General features: G+C 35.9%; 1 protein-coding gene across 5 annotated transcripts in view; it reads right to left on the reverse strand.

Moving 5' to 3' along the window:
* LOC309501096 (uncharacterized protein) overlaps nt 1–19,428 on the reverse strand; it is a 49,724-nt gene that overhangs the window by 26,408 nt on the left and 3,888 nt on the right. For 2 of the 5 annotated variants that reach the window (XM_082173083.1, XM_082173085.1), the window contains exons 1-5: nt 6,046–7,123; nt 5,571–5,894; nt 2,897–3,205; nt 2,769–2,814; nt 2,413–2,471 (exon numbers count right to left, since the gene is read on the reverse strand). In XM_082173083.1, the coding sequence (XP_082029209.1) occupies nt 2,413–2,471; nt 2,769–2,814; nt 2,897–3,205; nt 5,571–5,894; nt 6,046–6,091 (784 nt within the window). In that variant the 5' untranslated portion in view covers nt 6,092–7,123. Of the gene's footprint in view, nt 1–2,412; nt 2,472–2,768; nt 2,815–2,896; nt 3,206–5,570; nt 5,895–6,045; nt 7,124–11,075; nt 11,340–13,516; nt 13,577–13,656; nt 13,830–14,273; nt 14,375–18,339; nt 18,380–18,995; nt 19,055–19,352; nt 19,399–19,428 lie in introns of those variants that run through there. The other 3 variants (XM_082173081.1, XM_082173084.1, XM_082173082.1) reach the window with 3 other exon arrangements.

Consider the following 19,428-nt stretch of genomic DNA (forward strand, 5'->3'; position numbering starts at 1 on the left):
TATTTTTCTGACTAAGGGACCGTTCGGTATTTATGGAAGGGGCCACCGGAGGAAAATAGGGGAGGGTCTATATAAAATAGGGGAGGGATTACTAAAACAAAATATGCTTTAGTAATTCTTCTATAAATTACACTGTGCAAACCAAAAGATATATACCCACCGGATGAATAAAGATCCGCCTCCACAGAACATAAAATATTATTTTTATTTTATTTTTCGTGTTCGCATTTAGGCCTATGTAAAAAAAAAAAAAAAAAAAAACAATGTTACGGGCGTGACAGTTCTCCATTACGGACATGACTGCTCTGAAAGCGACTTTAAAAATTTCACAGAGACCTCAAACAGAAAGCACAAAGCCTTTCTTTAAAGTGAATTTCGTTTTTTTATTAATTGTATCTTAATTTTAATCAATGTTTCATCTGGATTTAATAAATAAGAAGTAAATATAGTAGAAAATAGATAATCACGGAGGCGCGGGCGAGTGAACTGGACTCTTGTCTCATAAATGAACCGAAACTCAGCGTAAGGTATGCTACTTGCCTCACAGACCTGAGAAATAGAAAGCTTGAAATGTCTACTTTTAAACAGAACAATTAAAAAAACAGACTGCTTTCTGCTTATGAAATGTGCATTTCTCTCTGGCGCGTTCCGAGAAGATCGCGACGCATCGTCAACTTCATCTTTGCAGTCGACACAGAAAACACTTGTTTATTAATAAACAATTAAAATGTTTCCTTGCTATATTTGACATATTAATAATCATTACTTTTGCTGGTTCTTTGTGACAGCTTTTAGATGCTTTATTGGCAGCGCCACCCACATGTTCACCATCAGCACCGAAAACATGATTTTTTTCAAATCTAAAATCAAAAATCGTGATACGAACCGAATCGTAGGTTTGGTCTATCGTTACAGCCCTAGTAAGATGAGAAAGCAAGAGTTTATGGTTTAAAAACAAAACAAAAAAAACAACAATGTCTATCTGAACATCTTTGCCAAGCGCAAAGTACAGAAGTAGGCTAATCAATAAATTATTGGGGAGGGTCATGCCTTTTTTCACAAACATTTTGGAGGGTCATTGAAAAATGTATTGCTGGCGAAGGGAGGGTCATGTCTTTTTTGACAACAGATCTCAAAACTCCTCCGGTGGCCCCTTAAATAAAAAACGAACAGTCCCTAACAAATTACTGACACAGTAAAGGGTAGATTTAAATAAAGAAAAACAAAATTTCAATAAAGAAAAAAACGAAATTTAAATAAAGAAAAAAAACATTTAAATAAAGAACATTTTTTTAAAAAATTTAAATAAAGAAAAAACGAAATTTAAATAAAGTAAAACGAAATTTAAATAAAGAAAAACGAAGTTTACATAAAGAAAAACGAAATTAAGTTAAATTAAAATCGAGATTAATTTAGATTGATAATAATGGGTAAAAAGGCTAATAGCCTATATTTTGTTTCTATTGTTATATTTTCCACAATGTCAAAGCAACGCAGCTTAACCCAAAACACAAGCTCATGCAGGCATGCACTTCTGTCCATACAAACTCCGCTGTTCTGCGCTCTAGCCAGAGAACACTCCCGTTGCAGGAACACTTTAGGCCAAGAGGAAGCAAATATATACATATACTATATGCGTAGGTGGATGTGATCGGGGATTTTGGCTGTGTAACATTTAAAGCCACTTAAATTAACGAAATGACTCAAATAAAGATTCGTTCATTTTTATGAACGAGATCGAACAAGAGAGTCAGTAAAATTATCCGAACTTCCCATCACTCAGTCTTGAGTCATGACTCGTGAGAGCAGGGGGCGGGGCGGCGCGGGGCGGGGCGGCGCAGGGCGGCGCAGCGGCAGCTCAGCAAATCATATAGCCTATTTTGTGAATTGTTCATTCCCGATTGGTACACATTTTGCCGCCCTTACAAAAGTGCCGCTCTAGGCAATTGCCTAGTTCGCCTATATGGACGCGCCGGCCCTGGCAACAGCCAATAATACATTGTATAGGTCAAAATTATAAATTTTTGCTTTTATGCCAAAAATCATTAGGATATTAAGTAAAGATCATGTTCCATGAAGATATTTTGTAAATACCCTATTGTAAATATATAAAACATTTATTTTTGTGAGTGAATGCAGCACAATCACAAACATAAATGGAAAACTTTAAAGGAGATTTTTTTGCACCCCAGATTCCAGATTTTCAAATAGTTGTATCTCGGCCAAATATTGTCCTATCCTAACAAACCATACATCACTGGAAAGCGTATTTATTCAGCTTTTGTATGATGTATACATCCCAATTTAAAAAAATTGACCCATGTGACTGGTTTTGTGGTTCATGGTCACAATTGGTAATTAAACACATTAAAAATATTTTGATCTGATTAACCCAGGTCAGCTGCTCCTTACTGGTTATTATTTCATTCACACTTGTAGGATTTCTGTTTGCAGATGTCTGAGTTGTGTACCTGCAAAACAATGTAAAAAGAGAGAAAAATATGTTCACTCAAAAATGAAAGTACAATCATTCCAAACCTGTCATCTGTATACTTATACTTTCTTTCTTCTGTGGAACACAAAAACAATGTAGGCTTGCGTGCTCTTCTCATGTATAATCTCTTCTTCTTTCCTTAAAAAATACCTAATCAGTCCAAATTGTGAACAAATCATTTAGACCAGTTCTGGGAACAGGATCAACAGGTTTTCGGGCTACAAAAGTATTTAGATGCATTTGATTCTTTTAAATGGTCAAAAAGTACACCTACTTGTCTGTCTTGGGGTCAGATGGTGTAGTTGTTGGAATATGTGTCACTGAAAGGAGAAAAACATGAAGTAATTTTTAGGCCATTAAGAGTGTCACCATTTTTATAGCTGAACTGATTTGTGATCTTACCAGGTTTGGGTTCATTGACAGTGAGTTGAACAGGAACCTGCAGATCTCCTACAGAGCAGAGGTACCATCCAGAATCACTGAGTCTCAGTCCAGTCATCAACACAGTGAAGGAGCTTCTCCCATCATCACTGATCTGGACTGATGAATTCTGGGATGTGTCAGTCCTCTTCCCAGTGTAACAGCCCTTATCTTTATATCTGCACCACTGTTTGAGCTCCTTCTTATATCCAGAAGTGTAGAAACACTGGACACTGACATTATCACCTTCATGTCCAGATACACTGCTGCTCTTCACAGACACATCAGGAGCTGAACACAGTCAAAAAGACAATAAGATTTGTCCATCAATTGTCTTATTGGCAAAAAAAATTAAATAGGCCTATCTAAATTCCCTTGATATTGATTTATTTGATATTTGTAAGTGTTTGCTATATGGTTGGTAACACACTTTATTCAAAACTGGTTTTATTTTTGAACAGTTTGAACACCGAAAAATTTGGAAGTTTGGTTCCTGTACTATAGAAAGTTCATTCTTCAATTGATATGCAGGAACGCTGTTCTAAAATATAAAATAAGTATATAAATAAACTAATAAACTAAAATATAAATAAATATAAAAAAGTAAATAAAATAGTTTTTGTTTCTGTATTCAAAAAATGTCTCCTGAACTGATACCGCTTAACTGCTTTTTTAAACCACATTCAGCGAGTAATGTGATCCAGAACGAATCACTCTTATGAGACGGTTCTTTTCAGTGCATTAAAGAATAGGCTACAGAGCAACCAGTCCAACTCCAGAATCAATAGGCTTGTTTGAGAAGAGCAAAATCTGCGCAGAAGCGATCACCGGTGATCACCGCGAAATGCCGGTTAGAAATGTGTCCGAGTGTGGTCCTGTACCATAGACTGTATAAAAGGCTCTGATGTCCTGCTGACGTAGGCTATGTAAAAAAACTCTTGCGAAGGCGAGGCGGACGTGTCGGATTCTGCAGTTGATCTCCACCGACTGCGCTGAGTAAAAGCACGATGGGAAACGATTTGCTGACGACACAGCTTAATGTTCATTGGTTTAAACAACCGTAATATATTGTTTTCTTTTACAATGTTTGATTTTTTTTATTTTAAAACCCTGATATCCTGCTTTTATGTGTATAAATGACGTGTGACTATTCCTAAACTTTCTGACAGTCCGATTTCTCTATGTGATTGTTGTCATATTTAGGCCTGTAAAAATAAATAAAAACATGTATTTTAAATGGAAATAAATAACAAGTACTTTGGGTGTCTCGTTCATCATATTTATTTTCATATAAAAGCAACAGAACTTTCTTATGAAACTTATTTAAACATAACATGACAAAATTTGTACAATGTAACTGATAGATTATAGATCTATCTATATAGATTAATATCTTACCCTGATGTTCTATTTCTCTATCTTTTTTATTGCAGCTCATTGTTAACTCTTTTCTCATTTGTGTTCTGATGACATTGAACATATTGTTAATGCATTTTGTATATTATATACAAAGTTGTTTGTCATAAACATGTCATCTCTGTATGTTTTGCCAAAAAAAAAAAAAAGAAAGAAAAGTTGTGAACTTTTGCACAGTGTTTCTGTATTTGGTTGTATTGTGAGTATTTGGAGCCTATAGAGAGAGATAACATTCTGAGAGTTAAGACTATAAAAGAGGAAGGACGCCCTCCCTTCACTGTCACACTGCAGCCACTCTGTGTGACTGTATGACTGCTGGCCTTAACTTAAGAGAAAATAAAATTAGTCAATTTGTCTCTTATTCAGAATTGTTTATTTGTTTATTTGCCATCTCGTCTATCTTGATTGCACTTTTTTCATTCCTCCCCTCACTGTAGCCGCCTATACTCTTGCCTATATTTCAAACGAGCCTTATGACTTTACGAGTCGGTTCTTTTTATTAAGTTAAAAGGCTTGTTCACACTGAAGCGACGCTGCACAGACCGATCGGTGTATGACATGAATGCACAGCGAGAGCGATTAGCAGACGACACTGTATGCCTTCGAAGGCCAAGGTCGGACTGAACGTTGTTAAATGGGACGGTCTAGCCGGAGGATTGTTCTTGTCGCCAACTGTGACAGCAGAGTGGCAGTAACGTTTGTACTGGACTTTTACTGGAAGTTATATTAAACCCTCTTAAAGGGGTTCACAAACTGTCTACATATGTTCACCATGGTCCATTTCTATGCTAAAGAGTATAAACTATAATCTTATAAATTTGTATAAACTAACTAATCGCATTTTAGTAATATAAGTCAAAATTGGAATTACTTAGAATATTGTAAAAAAGTATTTTTTACATATGTAGGCTATCATTAGATATTTGAGTAAGTTGAAACCCAATACTTTAAAGGTGTAATTCGGTTTACTTGTGTGTACAGAAATACATATTATAACCCAACAACACTTAGCCTACCTTTTACATTATTTACAATGTTATGTACAGCTTCATTATTTCATTTTTATATTGTATTATATTATATTTATAATAAATACATAACCCAACAACAACACTTACATTTTATATTATTTATAACGTTATTTATAGCTTCATTATTTCATATTTATTTTAATAAATTGCATTGTCAGAAAAAAAAAAACTGTAATTCGTAAATCGTAATTTGGAAAGAAGTTTTTTACCTGATTGGACCGTCAGATACAAATAATAACGAGCGTCTACAGTGTTATAGCCACCAATCTCCACAGCGCACCAGTAATATCCAGAGTCGGAGATCTCCAGTTTGTCCCATCGCACTGTAAAAATACTCTGGTCTGGATAATCAGTGATGGAAAATTTTCCTGTCTTTCCTGCATATGCCAATATACTGCAAGAGCTCCAAATTCCCCCCCAACACAAATATTTGCGGTTTTCTTTATGTTGTTTACCATACACACATGGAATAATGGCAGATGATCCAGATTTCACTGCTATATTAAGTTCCAGTGTATTAACTCTAGCACCACCTGTAGACAAGAATAAACGTAGGGGAGAAAACATAAAACACAAACTGCACATGATGTATATAGAAGAATTATAACTTAAACCATTTAAAACATTTAACAACAGACTGTACAATGGTTTCGTAATACTTTAAACAAAATTATATTTTCTTACCCGAGATGTAAAGTAAAATCCCAGAGAGAATCAGAAGGTAAATCATGTCTATAGTGGAGTGTGTGTGTATGAGAGGAGCTGGTCACTTCTTTAAGTGTCTCTGTTTCCTCCTGTTTCCGTTTCAGAGCAGAAATATCACCAGAAACCACATAAGCGTCAGCAAGTGAGCAAAGTAGCAGAAGCAAACTCAAACTAGCCACAAGACAACAACAATCAACATTTTACTGATGGCTAATTTGATTTGTGAACAGGTTAAAGCATGTTAAAAGATACTGTAGTAGTGGTATAATCTGAATAAGCAGATTCTCTTGTTCAATTTGATATAAAACATTTACTCAAAAATACTAAATAAAACACTTTCTTCACCCACAACTGAACAAAATGTTACATTATTCAAGTCACCATTTTGACAAAACTGTGAAAGTGATTAACACAAACTGTTATGTTTAATTGTTATTTAGTTTTTTAATCATGGGTTTTACAATATATTTCAAATATTACAACACTAAATATTTCAAAACACAATTCATAGCAAAGAATATGGGAAATTATATTAAAGTTTGAGATAAAAAGTATTAAATCCATCCCCAGTGTCTCATATATCCTTAAAATAATTCACAATGTATTCAAGAATATTTAAAAATGTGTTGTGGCTACATTGGTTCCTGTAGTGAGTGTGCAAGTAAAATAATAATGTGTGAGTGTGAATCTGTGCTGTGGCCTTTGGACAGAAACCAACCACAAAAACACACGAGTCAGTAAAGAAGCAACACATTCACACAGAGACTGACCTCAGCTCCACTGGCACTGTTCACCACATCAGATACAGTGTGATACATACAGTATATGGGCAGACAAAAAAAACTGATGTCTCTGTTGACGGCCATTCAAACGAAAAAAGTAGTGTATATCCAGAATATATAGCAACATACTATATAGACGACAGACCAGGGATGGTTGTAACATTTTTGACATTTCTCTCTGTATCTTGGAGTTTTTTTTAAGCCAGTTCAAAATGTGATTCAGGAACTAGTTACAAGTGTCAGCTATTAAATGACATGGCTGTTATCTTTGCAGCACAAACAGAAAAATGTGTGGCTTAGTTTCAAATGAGGAGTGAAATGTTACAATACATAGTCCGGGTTAGTTGAAACATACCCAGAGGTGAGATGTAACATTATGATATTATGATATTCACCAAATAAAAAATAAAAAATATATATATATATATATATATATATATTAAAAGCTTTTTATTCAACACAGGCTTTTTAACATTGTGTGTGTGTGTGTGTGTGTGTGTGTGTGTGTGTGTGTGTGTGTGTGTGTGTGTGTGTGTGTGTGTGTGTGTGTGTGTGTGTGTGTGTGTGTAACAAAACTGAATAAAATGAGCAAATGTGCACCAGCTTCAACAATTGAACACTATTTATGTGCGTTGTTCCTAGTTGGAAAAATTGGAAGCGTTAACATGTGTTAACACACACACACACACACACACACACACACACACACACACACACACACACACACACACACACACACACACACACACACACACACACACACACACACACACACGTTAGGTTTCAGTATCTTTAGCCCTGTTTACAGCTGGTATTAAAGGAGACATATCATGCTTTTAAATTGTTCCTTTTTACATATAAATCATACATTTGTAGTCTATATAAAGCGGAACTGCAATGCTTGGGTCTGAATTCCTCATTATTATAGCTCCACAGGCCCCTTTTTTACCCCTTTTCTAATGTGCTTCTGAAAGCAACTCGTTTTGGTGCGGTCTCTTTAAATAATATTGAGACACTTCATACCCCGCCCCCTCTCCAGGTTGTAGCGGTGACACTCGGTTCAACTCCACCCCGTTCGGCCATTTTTGTAGTCTGGTAGCAGAGATAGGATTATCTAGCGCACAGAAACTTTTATACACACGTTATTAACAAAATGTCAACAACGGAAGACTTGTCCAGCCAGCCTTACATGTTCGAGCCAGAGCCGGAGCGAGATGAAAATGAAGACGACGAACCTGCAGAACAACGTCTTCATATGGATGTATCGCAATGGTGTGTACTGTATTTACACATGAAACTTTGGTCTTCCGACCTTTTACCACCGTGTCGATTTATTTTGATTAATATGTCCGAGGGAGAGAGAGCAAGACAGCGTCTAGTTTGGAGACGGTGATGTCTTGTTTACACTTTCGCCTGGCTCTGAAGAGAGAGAGTGAGCGCGCGCGCGACCGGGTCTCTCTCTCTGCTCGTTCTTTCAGTTAAACATGCTCCTGTCACAAGCGCGGCAGTTCATCTAAATTAGACGGTGTAATGAAGCGTGTGGGTTACTACATCCAACAACCGAACATTTTAACTTACCCTCTCGTAACTTCTGCATCCTTTAGCTTGGACTACAAAATTGCAGCGAGAAATAATAATGGCGGATTGCTCGAAGTGTTGGGCCGGAAGTCAATGTCCTTATTTGGCAGTTCCGCTGCAAATACTGTGACGTGATAGTTCAAAAAACGTCATAGATAACAGAAAAATCTGAACCGGTTGAAAAATATGACCAAAACAGAATATAAAGATATCAACGAAGCACCTGAAGAGAATAATTTAATCTTTTCTGTACTTCTAAACACTCCAAATATACAACAAAATGCATTTAAGGGCTAAAAAAGTGCATTTAGCATGATATGTCCCCTTTAAGATGTGTTTCAGTCGATTGGATCACAAGTAGACGAGGGAGAGTAGACGGTCCGTTGAACAAGCGTCTGGATGCAGTCTCAGGATAAAGACTTGATGCTTGATGACTTGATACTTGAGTCAATGGTGTTAAAGTTGCAATCAATGTCTTCCATGTTAAACAAAGAAATGATGATGAACTTGCGATCTTAGTTTGACTCTCTAATGGTTGAGGAAGTTACACATGTCTTGATGTGTTGAGGCCTGTGTCTTGATGTGGTGTGTGAGCTCTGAGGCCGGGTGAGTTCACACTTGAACAGCAACCAGAAGACGCAGAGAAGAGAGAAGGAGAGAGGTCACTCAGACAGTGGCCTTTAACTCTTCAGTGAGCCAATGGGAACTTAACCCATCACAGACAACCTTCTGCATTTTAACATTATCAATGTCAAAATTTTATAATTTTTTTTATCTTTGTGGGGACATATGGAGAACGAACACACACATGGGTTTCCATGTTTTATGGGGGGTTTCCATAGACATAATGATTTTTATACTGTCCAAACTGTATTTTATCCCCTAACCCAAAACAATCCTACACATCTCAGAAAACCTACAGCATTTTTACATTTTCAAAAAACATAATTTATATGATTTATAAGCTGTTTTACTCATGGGGTCCAAAAACAATGTCCCCACAAGATAAAAAAAATGTCTGGTATTTTCGCGTACACTTTGTCCTCATAACATATCTAAACCACACACACACACACACACACACACACACACACACACACACACTGAAAAGTCCACAGAGGAAAGGAGTCAAAAGATTTTTTGAACTACAAAATACTTTTATTTTTTTTATTTTAAAAATGTACATGTTTGTAAAAATGCAAATGGCAACAGAAACAGAATACTATACAAAGGTATTTTTTTTAAAGTGAAGAAATGATACGCACACAAATATATGCCTACAAAATATATAAATACTGTTAAAAAAGACTAACACATTTCAAAGAAGGCTAGTTATGAACTCGACTAATAGATTCATTTACCGTCCGTATAACGCTGTTCATATGGGTCCTTTTGAAAAAATAGGGCAGGGGATCAAGCAAACCTAAAGTTACCTTAATGTGTTTATGATCTGTTAGATGTTCATGTAAAGCAAGCCTAAAAAAACTACTCTTGTGATAGTTAGTCCTATTCTGTTCCTGTGTTATTCTCACTGTTGGTGTCAGTGATTAATGACACCTCTCTATGTGGATCTTATCATTTGTTAACTCGTGTAAACCAGAGGAGGGAAACAAAGAGAGTCTCGTATCAATCGCTTTGACTCAATTCTCAAATTAGATACTTTTCTCTTAAAACAATAAGTTCAGATCTCTGAACAATTACTCTCTTGTTCATGTTAGATTTCAAATTCTTTTGTATTTAAGCAAATTGAACACGTTTTGACGTGTAAAAAAGTACAAAATATATAACACTGTTAAAAAAGACATCCCATTTCAAGAGACAAAGAAGGCTAGTTATGAACTCGCCAAATAGATTTATTTACAGTCTGTATAGCGCTTTTTTCTTGAAACCTTGCATCTGTTCATATGGGTCCTTTTTATAAAAAAATAGGGGAAGGAGGGGGATCAAGCAAACATAAAGTTAACTTAATGTGTTTATATCTGTGGATCTGTTAGATGTTCATAATTTAAATCATGTAAAGCAAGCCTAAAAAAAGCCTTCTGTTCCTGTGTTATCCTCAATGTTGCTGTTAGTGTGGAGCCACAGTGCTGTATATTGTTCCTCCTGCTGGAGGCTTCTGGAAGTGCGAGATCATTTTCAATATACTGCCACCGGTACAATTAATACTGCACATGAAATAATATATTTCTGTAAAACTTACTGCGTCACTCACAGGAGCATCACCAATAGTACTGTAGGTTACGTCCTTGTTGGGATCCTGTGGAGAAAGGGATTATATATATTCATGAAATCTTACTCTTAAAATGTCATATTTCTGAGACATCGTGTTAGTAGTATGTCTGGTTTACTTACTCTTGGTTCATCATCTATGGTGTTGTATATCACAGGATCTTCTTCAGGTTTAGAGATCTGCATTTCACACAAACACACAGAAAACAATAAGGAAAAAGAAATATCGAGATATCAACACATGACATCTTATATTATGTTTTCGTTTCTCGAATTTCACTCTAAAAAGTTTTTGACTGGCCTGGAGATTAATGTGTTATGGGGATCTCTGCATCTGGCTCAATTCTCAAATGAGATAAGTTTTTTTTTTTTCTTTTTTTTTCTCAAAACAATAAAGTTCAGTTCTACCAGAAAGACTCGGGAGAATAAATACTGTGACAATTATCCATTTATTAGCAACCCAGCAAGCAATAAAGTTCTTTGGCGTAGGCCCCGTCCGTAGCTCGCAATCTGAGGGTCCGGACTCTGCATATCCTGCCTGAAGATCAAGGCAGGGGCGCAGCCGACCCCCGTGAGGTATGGAAGGGACCATCCTGGTGGTGGTGGTGAGGAGGATGGAGGGAAGGATTCAATTTGGAGGAGGTGGGGAGGATGGTGGTGAATTGAAGCGTCAGCATCTGCGAACTCAAACATAAGTACCGAACTTTTATACCACAAGTGTTGGAATGTGATTGGATAGATGAAAAGGTAGAGTGACGTAACAATTAAGTCTTCCTGGCAGAACTTAATGCTAAAGCTTTCATATCTCTGAACAGTTATTTACTTGTTCATGGCAGATTTTAAATTCTTATTCATTTAAGCAAATTGAACACGTTTTGATGCGTGAAACAGTAGGCCTACAATTATTTACAATTTGTACAATAATAAAACATTTTTCTCCATTCTGTCTCCTGATGGAGTTTGGGTTCCTTTCCACTGATGCCTCTGGCTTGCTTAGTTGGGGACACTTAAAGGGCATCTTGCAGGTATTTTTTTTCTTTCAAAATTAATATATAAACTTGTATGAAAATACCATATGAAAAGTTAATGCAGGATTTAAAATTGTTTTGCAAGACGTAAGGGCACAAATTTAGTAGAAACGTGACAGTTTCCTTGACCGTGTTGAAAAAGCTGTTTTTTCATCATCGCGTCATATTATGTCATGAGAGGGAGTCGTTTGCCGGGCTCTGCGTTCACTTAGTGCAGAGTAGGTTGGTGTTCAGTGAGAGCGGTCGTGATTCAGTGTGTTTTCGGTGTTAATTCAATTAATCATTGTCGTGTTAAATGATTGTGAATTATGGCCTGTCAGGACTTCGAGTCCACAGGTTTCCGGATGGTGCTATCTTCCATGCCTGGCTGCGTTACGTGCAGGTGAAAAGACGGGACTTCACTTCTGCATCTGCTTCGAAAAACATGGTAGTGTGTAGCGTTCACTATAGACTGGATGATTATAAATCTATAAATCAGTGTAGGCTGCCTGCAAACATATCTCCATACATTTCCGCTGTAATGTAGATGCGCCTTTCATACGGACAGGATTAGATAATCAGATGGTACCGTATTTGCTTTCGATTGGATTTTTTTCGTTGGTGGACAGACTTTATATAGATAGTTATATTTCTCATGTCTGTGAGGCTTGTCTATACACTGTTTTTCAGTTAATTTTTGAGACGCGCTCCAATTCACAGAGATCATGAAAGCGCATCCTGTTCGTTTTATTTTATTTTATTTTACAAAAGCACAACGTTTTCTTGTTGTTGTGAGTTTACACAAATAAAAGTAGTTGCCTGGCCTGTCCTGCTCTCTTGGCTGCATAGCAGGCTCATAATTAACTTATATGGCTGAGGTCCGTCATACGAGTAAACATTTACAATTTCCTCAGCGTCCGAACTGTCATTGCGATCCATTGCTTTCCTATTGTTTACTTTGACCGCACTCCCTCCTGTTACGTCACTTCCGGCGGTTTTCAGATTCGGAAGTAAAATTTTCTCACAAAAACGACTCTAGAAGCCTTAATAGCGTTTTATAAGTATATATTTATATTTAAATCTAGTTCCTACATTATTTTTCTATACATTGACTCACTGGGTAGTCTAACCTGCAAGATGCCCTTTAAGAATAAGAATTCTGGGGATTTCCATTTATTTCCTTTTTAGCATTTAGTAATTAATTTGTAATAAACACTTTAAATATAAATTGTAAGTGGGCATTAAACCCAGTTCTTTACTAGGATTAATTTCATTTAGCATGATGTTTTCTTTCTGGAAACTGGATAAGCCTATCCCAATCCTTCCTCTCGTGTCAGACATGAGCTGTAAATGATGTGAAGAAACTGAATCTCAAAATAGAAAATCCAAGTCCATCTTCAGTGTTCTGCAAGGTAGGCAAAAGTTTTTTGTGCTAATTTTAATTTCCTGTCGCTGTGCATGCACTTTTATTGTGTGACAGTGTAAACAACAGCTCAAAAGCCTTTTATTTAAAGGCTAAATTTACTTCCCGTAGACAATTCCCATTGTATTACAATTGCAAGCAGTATCGATGATGTCACTAATGTTATGTGCAGTTAAATATCCCGGTGTGTAATTTGTCCCGGTGTGTATTTTTGTGTAACAAGTGTTCTTCTCACCAATACTCTTGTTGTGCGTCGTGGAGTTTGATGTGTTTTATAGACACAATATTGTTTCTTAATCAAATGTATTGACCCCCCTCCCCCCAGCACCCCATCCTAAAACAAGTTTCCCTTTTGATTTGGACAAACAGGACGTCCCAGCCCAAACAACAGTGTGACTCAGTCATTCAGAGCATTCAAAGACGACACTTACTGCCTTATGAAAGATCACAGAACTGTAAGTCACCGAACAGCCGTCCACTGAGGCCGAAGACTGTGAAGAAACACAACTGATGATCATTCATTTACACTCATCATCTCAGTAAATGTCTACAGAGAGGACTGATGACTTACAGTAGCGGCTGCTGGACTGATGGATGTCATCTGGTTTTCAGAGGCGGTCTGCATCAAACACAAACACAGATTTAGATTCTTTTCTGAAGATTTCTGAATTCCATTAGTGTGTAAACTACTTACTGTATTACTGGTGGTGTTAAAATGTTCTTCTTCTCTAATGTGACCCCTCTCTGTCAGAGTGAGATATGAAGATTAAATATCATAATATTTTCCATAGACACTGTTAAAAAATTAACTTTTTTTGTATTGTTGTGAAAAACAGCTTTTGGAACCTTTATTTTTAAGATTGTACAATTACAGTTGACAGGGTTTATGAATGGCATATACAAAATATATAAAATACTTGATTCTGATTGGTCAGTCGTATCTTTTTGTAGTCAAATGTGTGTGTATCATGATGCAAAACTGTAAATTTGACCAGTTTTTTGTTCCTTGTTTTTGTAATTGTGCTAGTTTGATGCCTCTCGAGTCACTTTACAGCCTCTTTCTTCTCACATACTGTAATCCATATATACAGTATATTATGCCCATTTATTGATTTCTTTATTAAGTAGCTGTAAATGAAGCACAATAATATAGTGTCAGTCCTCCAGAAGTGTAAAGAGAAAACTCACCCGGCTTCTTTCTCAGCCTCCAGGTTACTATTACAATGAGAAAAACAAGCAGGAACAGCACAAGCGTCGCTACAAGACTCATGAGCAGAATCACATCATGCCTGTAGTGATGGAGAGACATATTTGTGTTTATCATACAGAACTATTCTCACTTTTAATGTGCAGCAAATTCATCTGTTAAAGCTTTTGGAAAATATGTGACGTCATTATGTTGTGGCTGACGACAAGACATGACATTTCTCTGTACTGTATACGTGTTGTAGCCATTAAAGAAAACATATTTAGTGTCATATTTATGTTTAAATATTATAGGCTAATGTTATTTTTTTTTATCAATGTTGATTATGAAAGCATGCAGCATGAGAAAGATATGATACATCATGAGATGCGCAATATGTCTGGAGACATGGAGTGGGTAAGGTAAGATTTTGATTTTGAAGATAAGATATGATCTTCCCGCGATACTGCTCATAGTCTACACAACATTTCATATTAGGCTAATACACGTCTATTAACTCTTATATATTTTCCTATGTTTAACAGGTGACCCTAACACACTGGTCACTGTAATGATATATGCTGCCAATAAAGCACCCAAATGCTGTCACAAAGAACCGGCAAAACCTGACTCACGATCTTCGCAGTAGTGAACGCGCCAGAGTGAAATGCACATTTCATACGGATTACATAAGCAGAGAGCAGTCTGTTTTCTTTCATTTTGAATTGTGCTGTTTAAAAGTAGACATTTCAAGCTTTCTATAGATATATTTCTCAGGTCTGTGAGGCGCTGAGTTATGATACCTTACACGCTGAGTTTCGGTTAATTCGGTTAATCGGAGACGAGCTCCAGTTCACGCGCCGGCGCCTCCGTGTCGTGATTATCTATTGTCTGTTATATTTACTTCTTATTTTTTAAATCCAGGCAATTGGTTAATGAAACATTGATTAAAAATTAAGATGCAATTAATACAAAACGAAATTCACTTTAAAGGGGTGGTATAATGCCCTTTTCACAAAATGTAAAATAAATCTCTGATGTGTGTATGTGAAGTTTTAGCTCAAAATACCCCACAGATATTTTTATATAACATGTTAAAGCAAAAACGCACTGTTTTGTGTCCGGCCCTTTGAATGCAAATATGCTGCTGCTCCCGGTACAGGGGACGGGGTTTCAAGAGCTTGTGTGTTAGCAGCTCCGATAACCTCACACAGACACACTAAAATGACAAAAACTGTTGTCTTTTATGTTTAAACGGACTCAGACAAATATGGAGAGACTCAAGAAGAAGTGAAAACACGTAGAATGCAACAGGACGTCTCTGAATGGTTAGTTGATGAATTTATGTTGCTGATGTAGAGTTAACTATCTTCAATGAGCATATTCTGTCATGATAATCTATAAATCGCTCGTATAGGAACTGTTGTGAGATGCACACAGAGTGACCTTCTATTGCATGTGAAAAGATGGATGCTACAGTTTGAGCTGACTCACAAATGTGCTCGACTACAACAACTCTTCCTCTTCTCAACATGGACTGTGTGTTCCCGGGGGCGGGGTTTATGTAAATTCTAGGGTTGGTGATGTCACTAACCCTGGAGGAATATCGTGTAGTCCCTACCAGCCGTTTGTTGTAGTCCTTAAAAAACGATTTCTTTAAAAGCATTTATTACATGGCTTGGTTGAATTCTAATGTAGAATGCGGTCTGTTATTTCTTGATAACAGGCCGCTGCTAAGTATAACACACCGTTGCCATGAAAAACAGAGCATTGGACGCAGGATTCTAACCATAGAGACGGAACGGACTATTTTCTTTAGCGGAAGCAGTACAATAGTTTTTAAATCAATAAACTCCTTTTTAAATCAATATTTTGTGTCAAATTATTGATTTATTTGGTAGGTAGCCATGTAATAAGCGGGATAATGTAGAGCGAGGCGGTTGTTATAGCGAATACAACCCCTTCAGGCGGATTCAAGCTCCGCTTCACATCGGGATACTGATCAGCCTGTCGGGGTTGTATTCGCTATATAACAACCGCCTCGCTCTACATTTTATGCTCAAAAAGCAACATTACACACTTACTAAAGTTAGAAAAGTGAAATCATACTCAACCACCCCTTTAACCCTAAAACTGGCAATGTGATCTGGGTGTAACATAGTTTTTGTCGTCTTTTTTGGGGCGTAAGAATGATTTTTTCATCAAATCCTTTTATCATTTATCACAGCCTGGTCTATCTTGAGTATGCTGGTCACATGATTTGTTTAAATGTTTTTGTGATTAATTAGTCAGCCTGACCTAAATCCAACATGGCTGCCAGTGGTGCAGGACATTCAGATTTTGAGATAATTAAATATATATTTAACTTACTTTTCTTTTGAAAAAAATAATACTAACACTGCTAACATTAATTATGATCTTTGTCTTAGGTGTTGAAAAAGAAAATTTATAAAAATGTTGTTCATGTTGTTATTTAGCACATTTTGAAATATATGTTACACCTGAGTCACATTGCCACTTTTGGGTATAAAAAAGGGATTAACTTTGTATTCATTTTTGTAACAATCTTTGTATTCTGAGGATTTTTTTTTTTTTTTTTTTACAAATTATAAAATGTACAGGTTAAACTGATACAGCCTGTCTGTCTTGAGTATGCTGGTCACATGATTTGCTTCAAGTTATCTGTGATCAATTAGTCAGCCTGACCTAAATCCAACATTTTTTTACCATTTTACCATTCATTTTTTTACCATTTTTATGGTAAGGCAAGGTCCGATTTCAAAACGGTTTTCACAGGCTGAATCTTGAGTTTGTAAGCTTTCCAATGATATATAATATGTCAACATTATATGAGTAGAAGTATAGGATATAATTGTTTTAAACATGCAATGGCAGTCACAGTTATAGATTTGGTCCTTTTTTTATACCCTAAACAGGCAATGTGATCTGGTAGTCACAACTCATAACATCCAAAATACATAACATTTTTCAAAAATTCTTTTGGATATGATTTACTTAAGTCCAGATGATATAAAAAATGACATGAAATTATTTGTTGCTTATCATTTTCTACTCTTGCCTGTTTAAGGGTTAAAGAAAGGCTTTGTGTTTTCTGTTTTCTGTTTGAGGTCTCTGTGAAAGTTTTAAAGCAGTCTTTTAGTGCCGCTTTCAGAGCGCTCACGTCCGTAACGGAGAACTGTCATTTAACATTGTTTTTTCCTCATAAATGCGATCACGAAAAATTAAATAAAATGAATATTTTATGTTCTGTGGAGAGCCAACCCTTCTTCATCCGGTGGGTAGTATTAGCCTACTTTTGGTTTGCACAGTGTAATTCACAAAAGATTTTTCAACCTAAAAGTTAAAGATTTTTTTTGTGTCATGTCTGTAATGCATGTATAGCCTATTTCCCTAATATTAAATTTATAACGCATGTGTAAACTGATATTTTTCTAATGTCTGGACTCATTTATTAAGGGAGTTTAGATATATAAACAGACGTTTCAATATATTAGTATTAAATGCATTTTCTCAGAATTTGTATTTCAAGTTTTTCCTGCAAATGTCACGTCCATAACGCTGGAATGGCCCAATTTTAAAGAATTTATCCTCAACTAGTTTTGTGGTGTATAGGTCTACGTATTTTATAATGTTAACTTAAAATAATACTAATAGTAATTTAAAGATGTGGTAGCATTGGGTCTGGACGGGAAGGATAACTCTGGGAGTTGGAAGGGGTGTGTCGCGATTCTGCCTTCTCACACCGCGACACAGGTTCGAGGATCTGAGTGCCGCGATTTCGGTTTTATTTTTATTTTGGACTGCGTTATAACGTGATCTAACATAATATGTGACGGTGCCCCGGGCCCCTAGATGCCCTAATGGTTAATCCGGCCCTGGCCTTAAATAGTTGTTTTGCTCATCCTGGCGGTGTATTTTTGTATTAATAGTCGCTGAGGCTGTTGTTAGAGATGGATGAGCTTCATCTCTGCAATTCAAATTAACATTACATTATGTTGGCATGTAATAGTTTGGTATGAATAACTGAATAACAATGTTCACACTTACATGTGTGTCTCAGGTCTTAAATCAGTAATCATAACTGCTGCTAAAAACAGAAACAGAGAAAGTTTCTTAGTGTTATCATTAATGAACGAAGCTGTTTGTTATGGGAGCCCGTTTCCAACACATGAGGAAAAAACGAATACTTTAAATCATAAAAAGTTGACTTTTGATGTCATAATCATGACTTTTTTTCTTATAATTTACACTTACGTCATTATTTTCTGTTATAATTATGAATTAAGCATGATTTTATAAATTTTTCATACTTTTTAATGTCATAATTAAAAATGTTGGCTTAATTATGACTTTTTATGTTATAATTTTGACATGTCATACAATTTAGACTTTTTTCATAATTCTGATATTTTATAGAATTTCAGCTTTTTGTATCACAATTATGAATTTTTATCTCATAATTTAGATTTTATCATCATTACTTAATTTTTTATGTCATAAAATCTACTTTTATGTCATAAATATGATTTACTAAAGCATTATTTTTTTTTTTCGTATGTGGCTGAAATGGGCTTCCATTGTATGCAGTGCATCTAAACAATGATTGTCTCCTGAGTATTTTTTTTTTTTTTCTGATGGATAAATGATTACATAATTGGTAATTAAACACATAAAAAATATTAGACAGTTCAGCTGCTCCTTACTGGTTATTATTTCATTCACACTTGTAGGATTTCTGTTTGCAGATGTCTGAGTTGTGTAACTGCAAAACAATGTAAAAAGAGAGAGAAAAATATGTTCACTCAAAAATGAAAGTACAATCGAGTCTTATCATCCCAAACCTGTATGTATACTGTATACTTTCTTTCTTCTGTGGAACACAAAAACAATGTAGGCTTGTATGCTCTTCTCCTGTACTTCTTTCCTTAAAAAATACCTAATCAGTCCAAATTGTGAACAAATCATTTAGACCAGTTTTGGGAACAGGATCAACAGGTTTTCGGCCTACAAAAGTATTTAGATGCATTTGATTCTTTTAAATGGTCAAAAAGTACACCTACTTGTCTGTCTTGGGGTCAGATGGTGTAGTTGTTGGAATATGTGTCACTGAAAGGAGAAAAACATGAAGATATTTTT

This window comes from Leuciscus leuciscus, assembly GCF_965113295.1.
Source record: "Leuciscus leuciscus genome assembly, chromosome: 6".
NCBI lineage: Eukaryota > Metazoa > Chordata > Actinopteri > Cypriniformes > Leuciscidae > Leuciscus > Leuciscus leuciscus.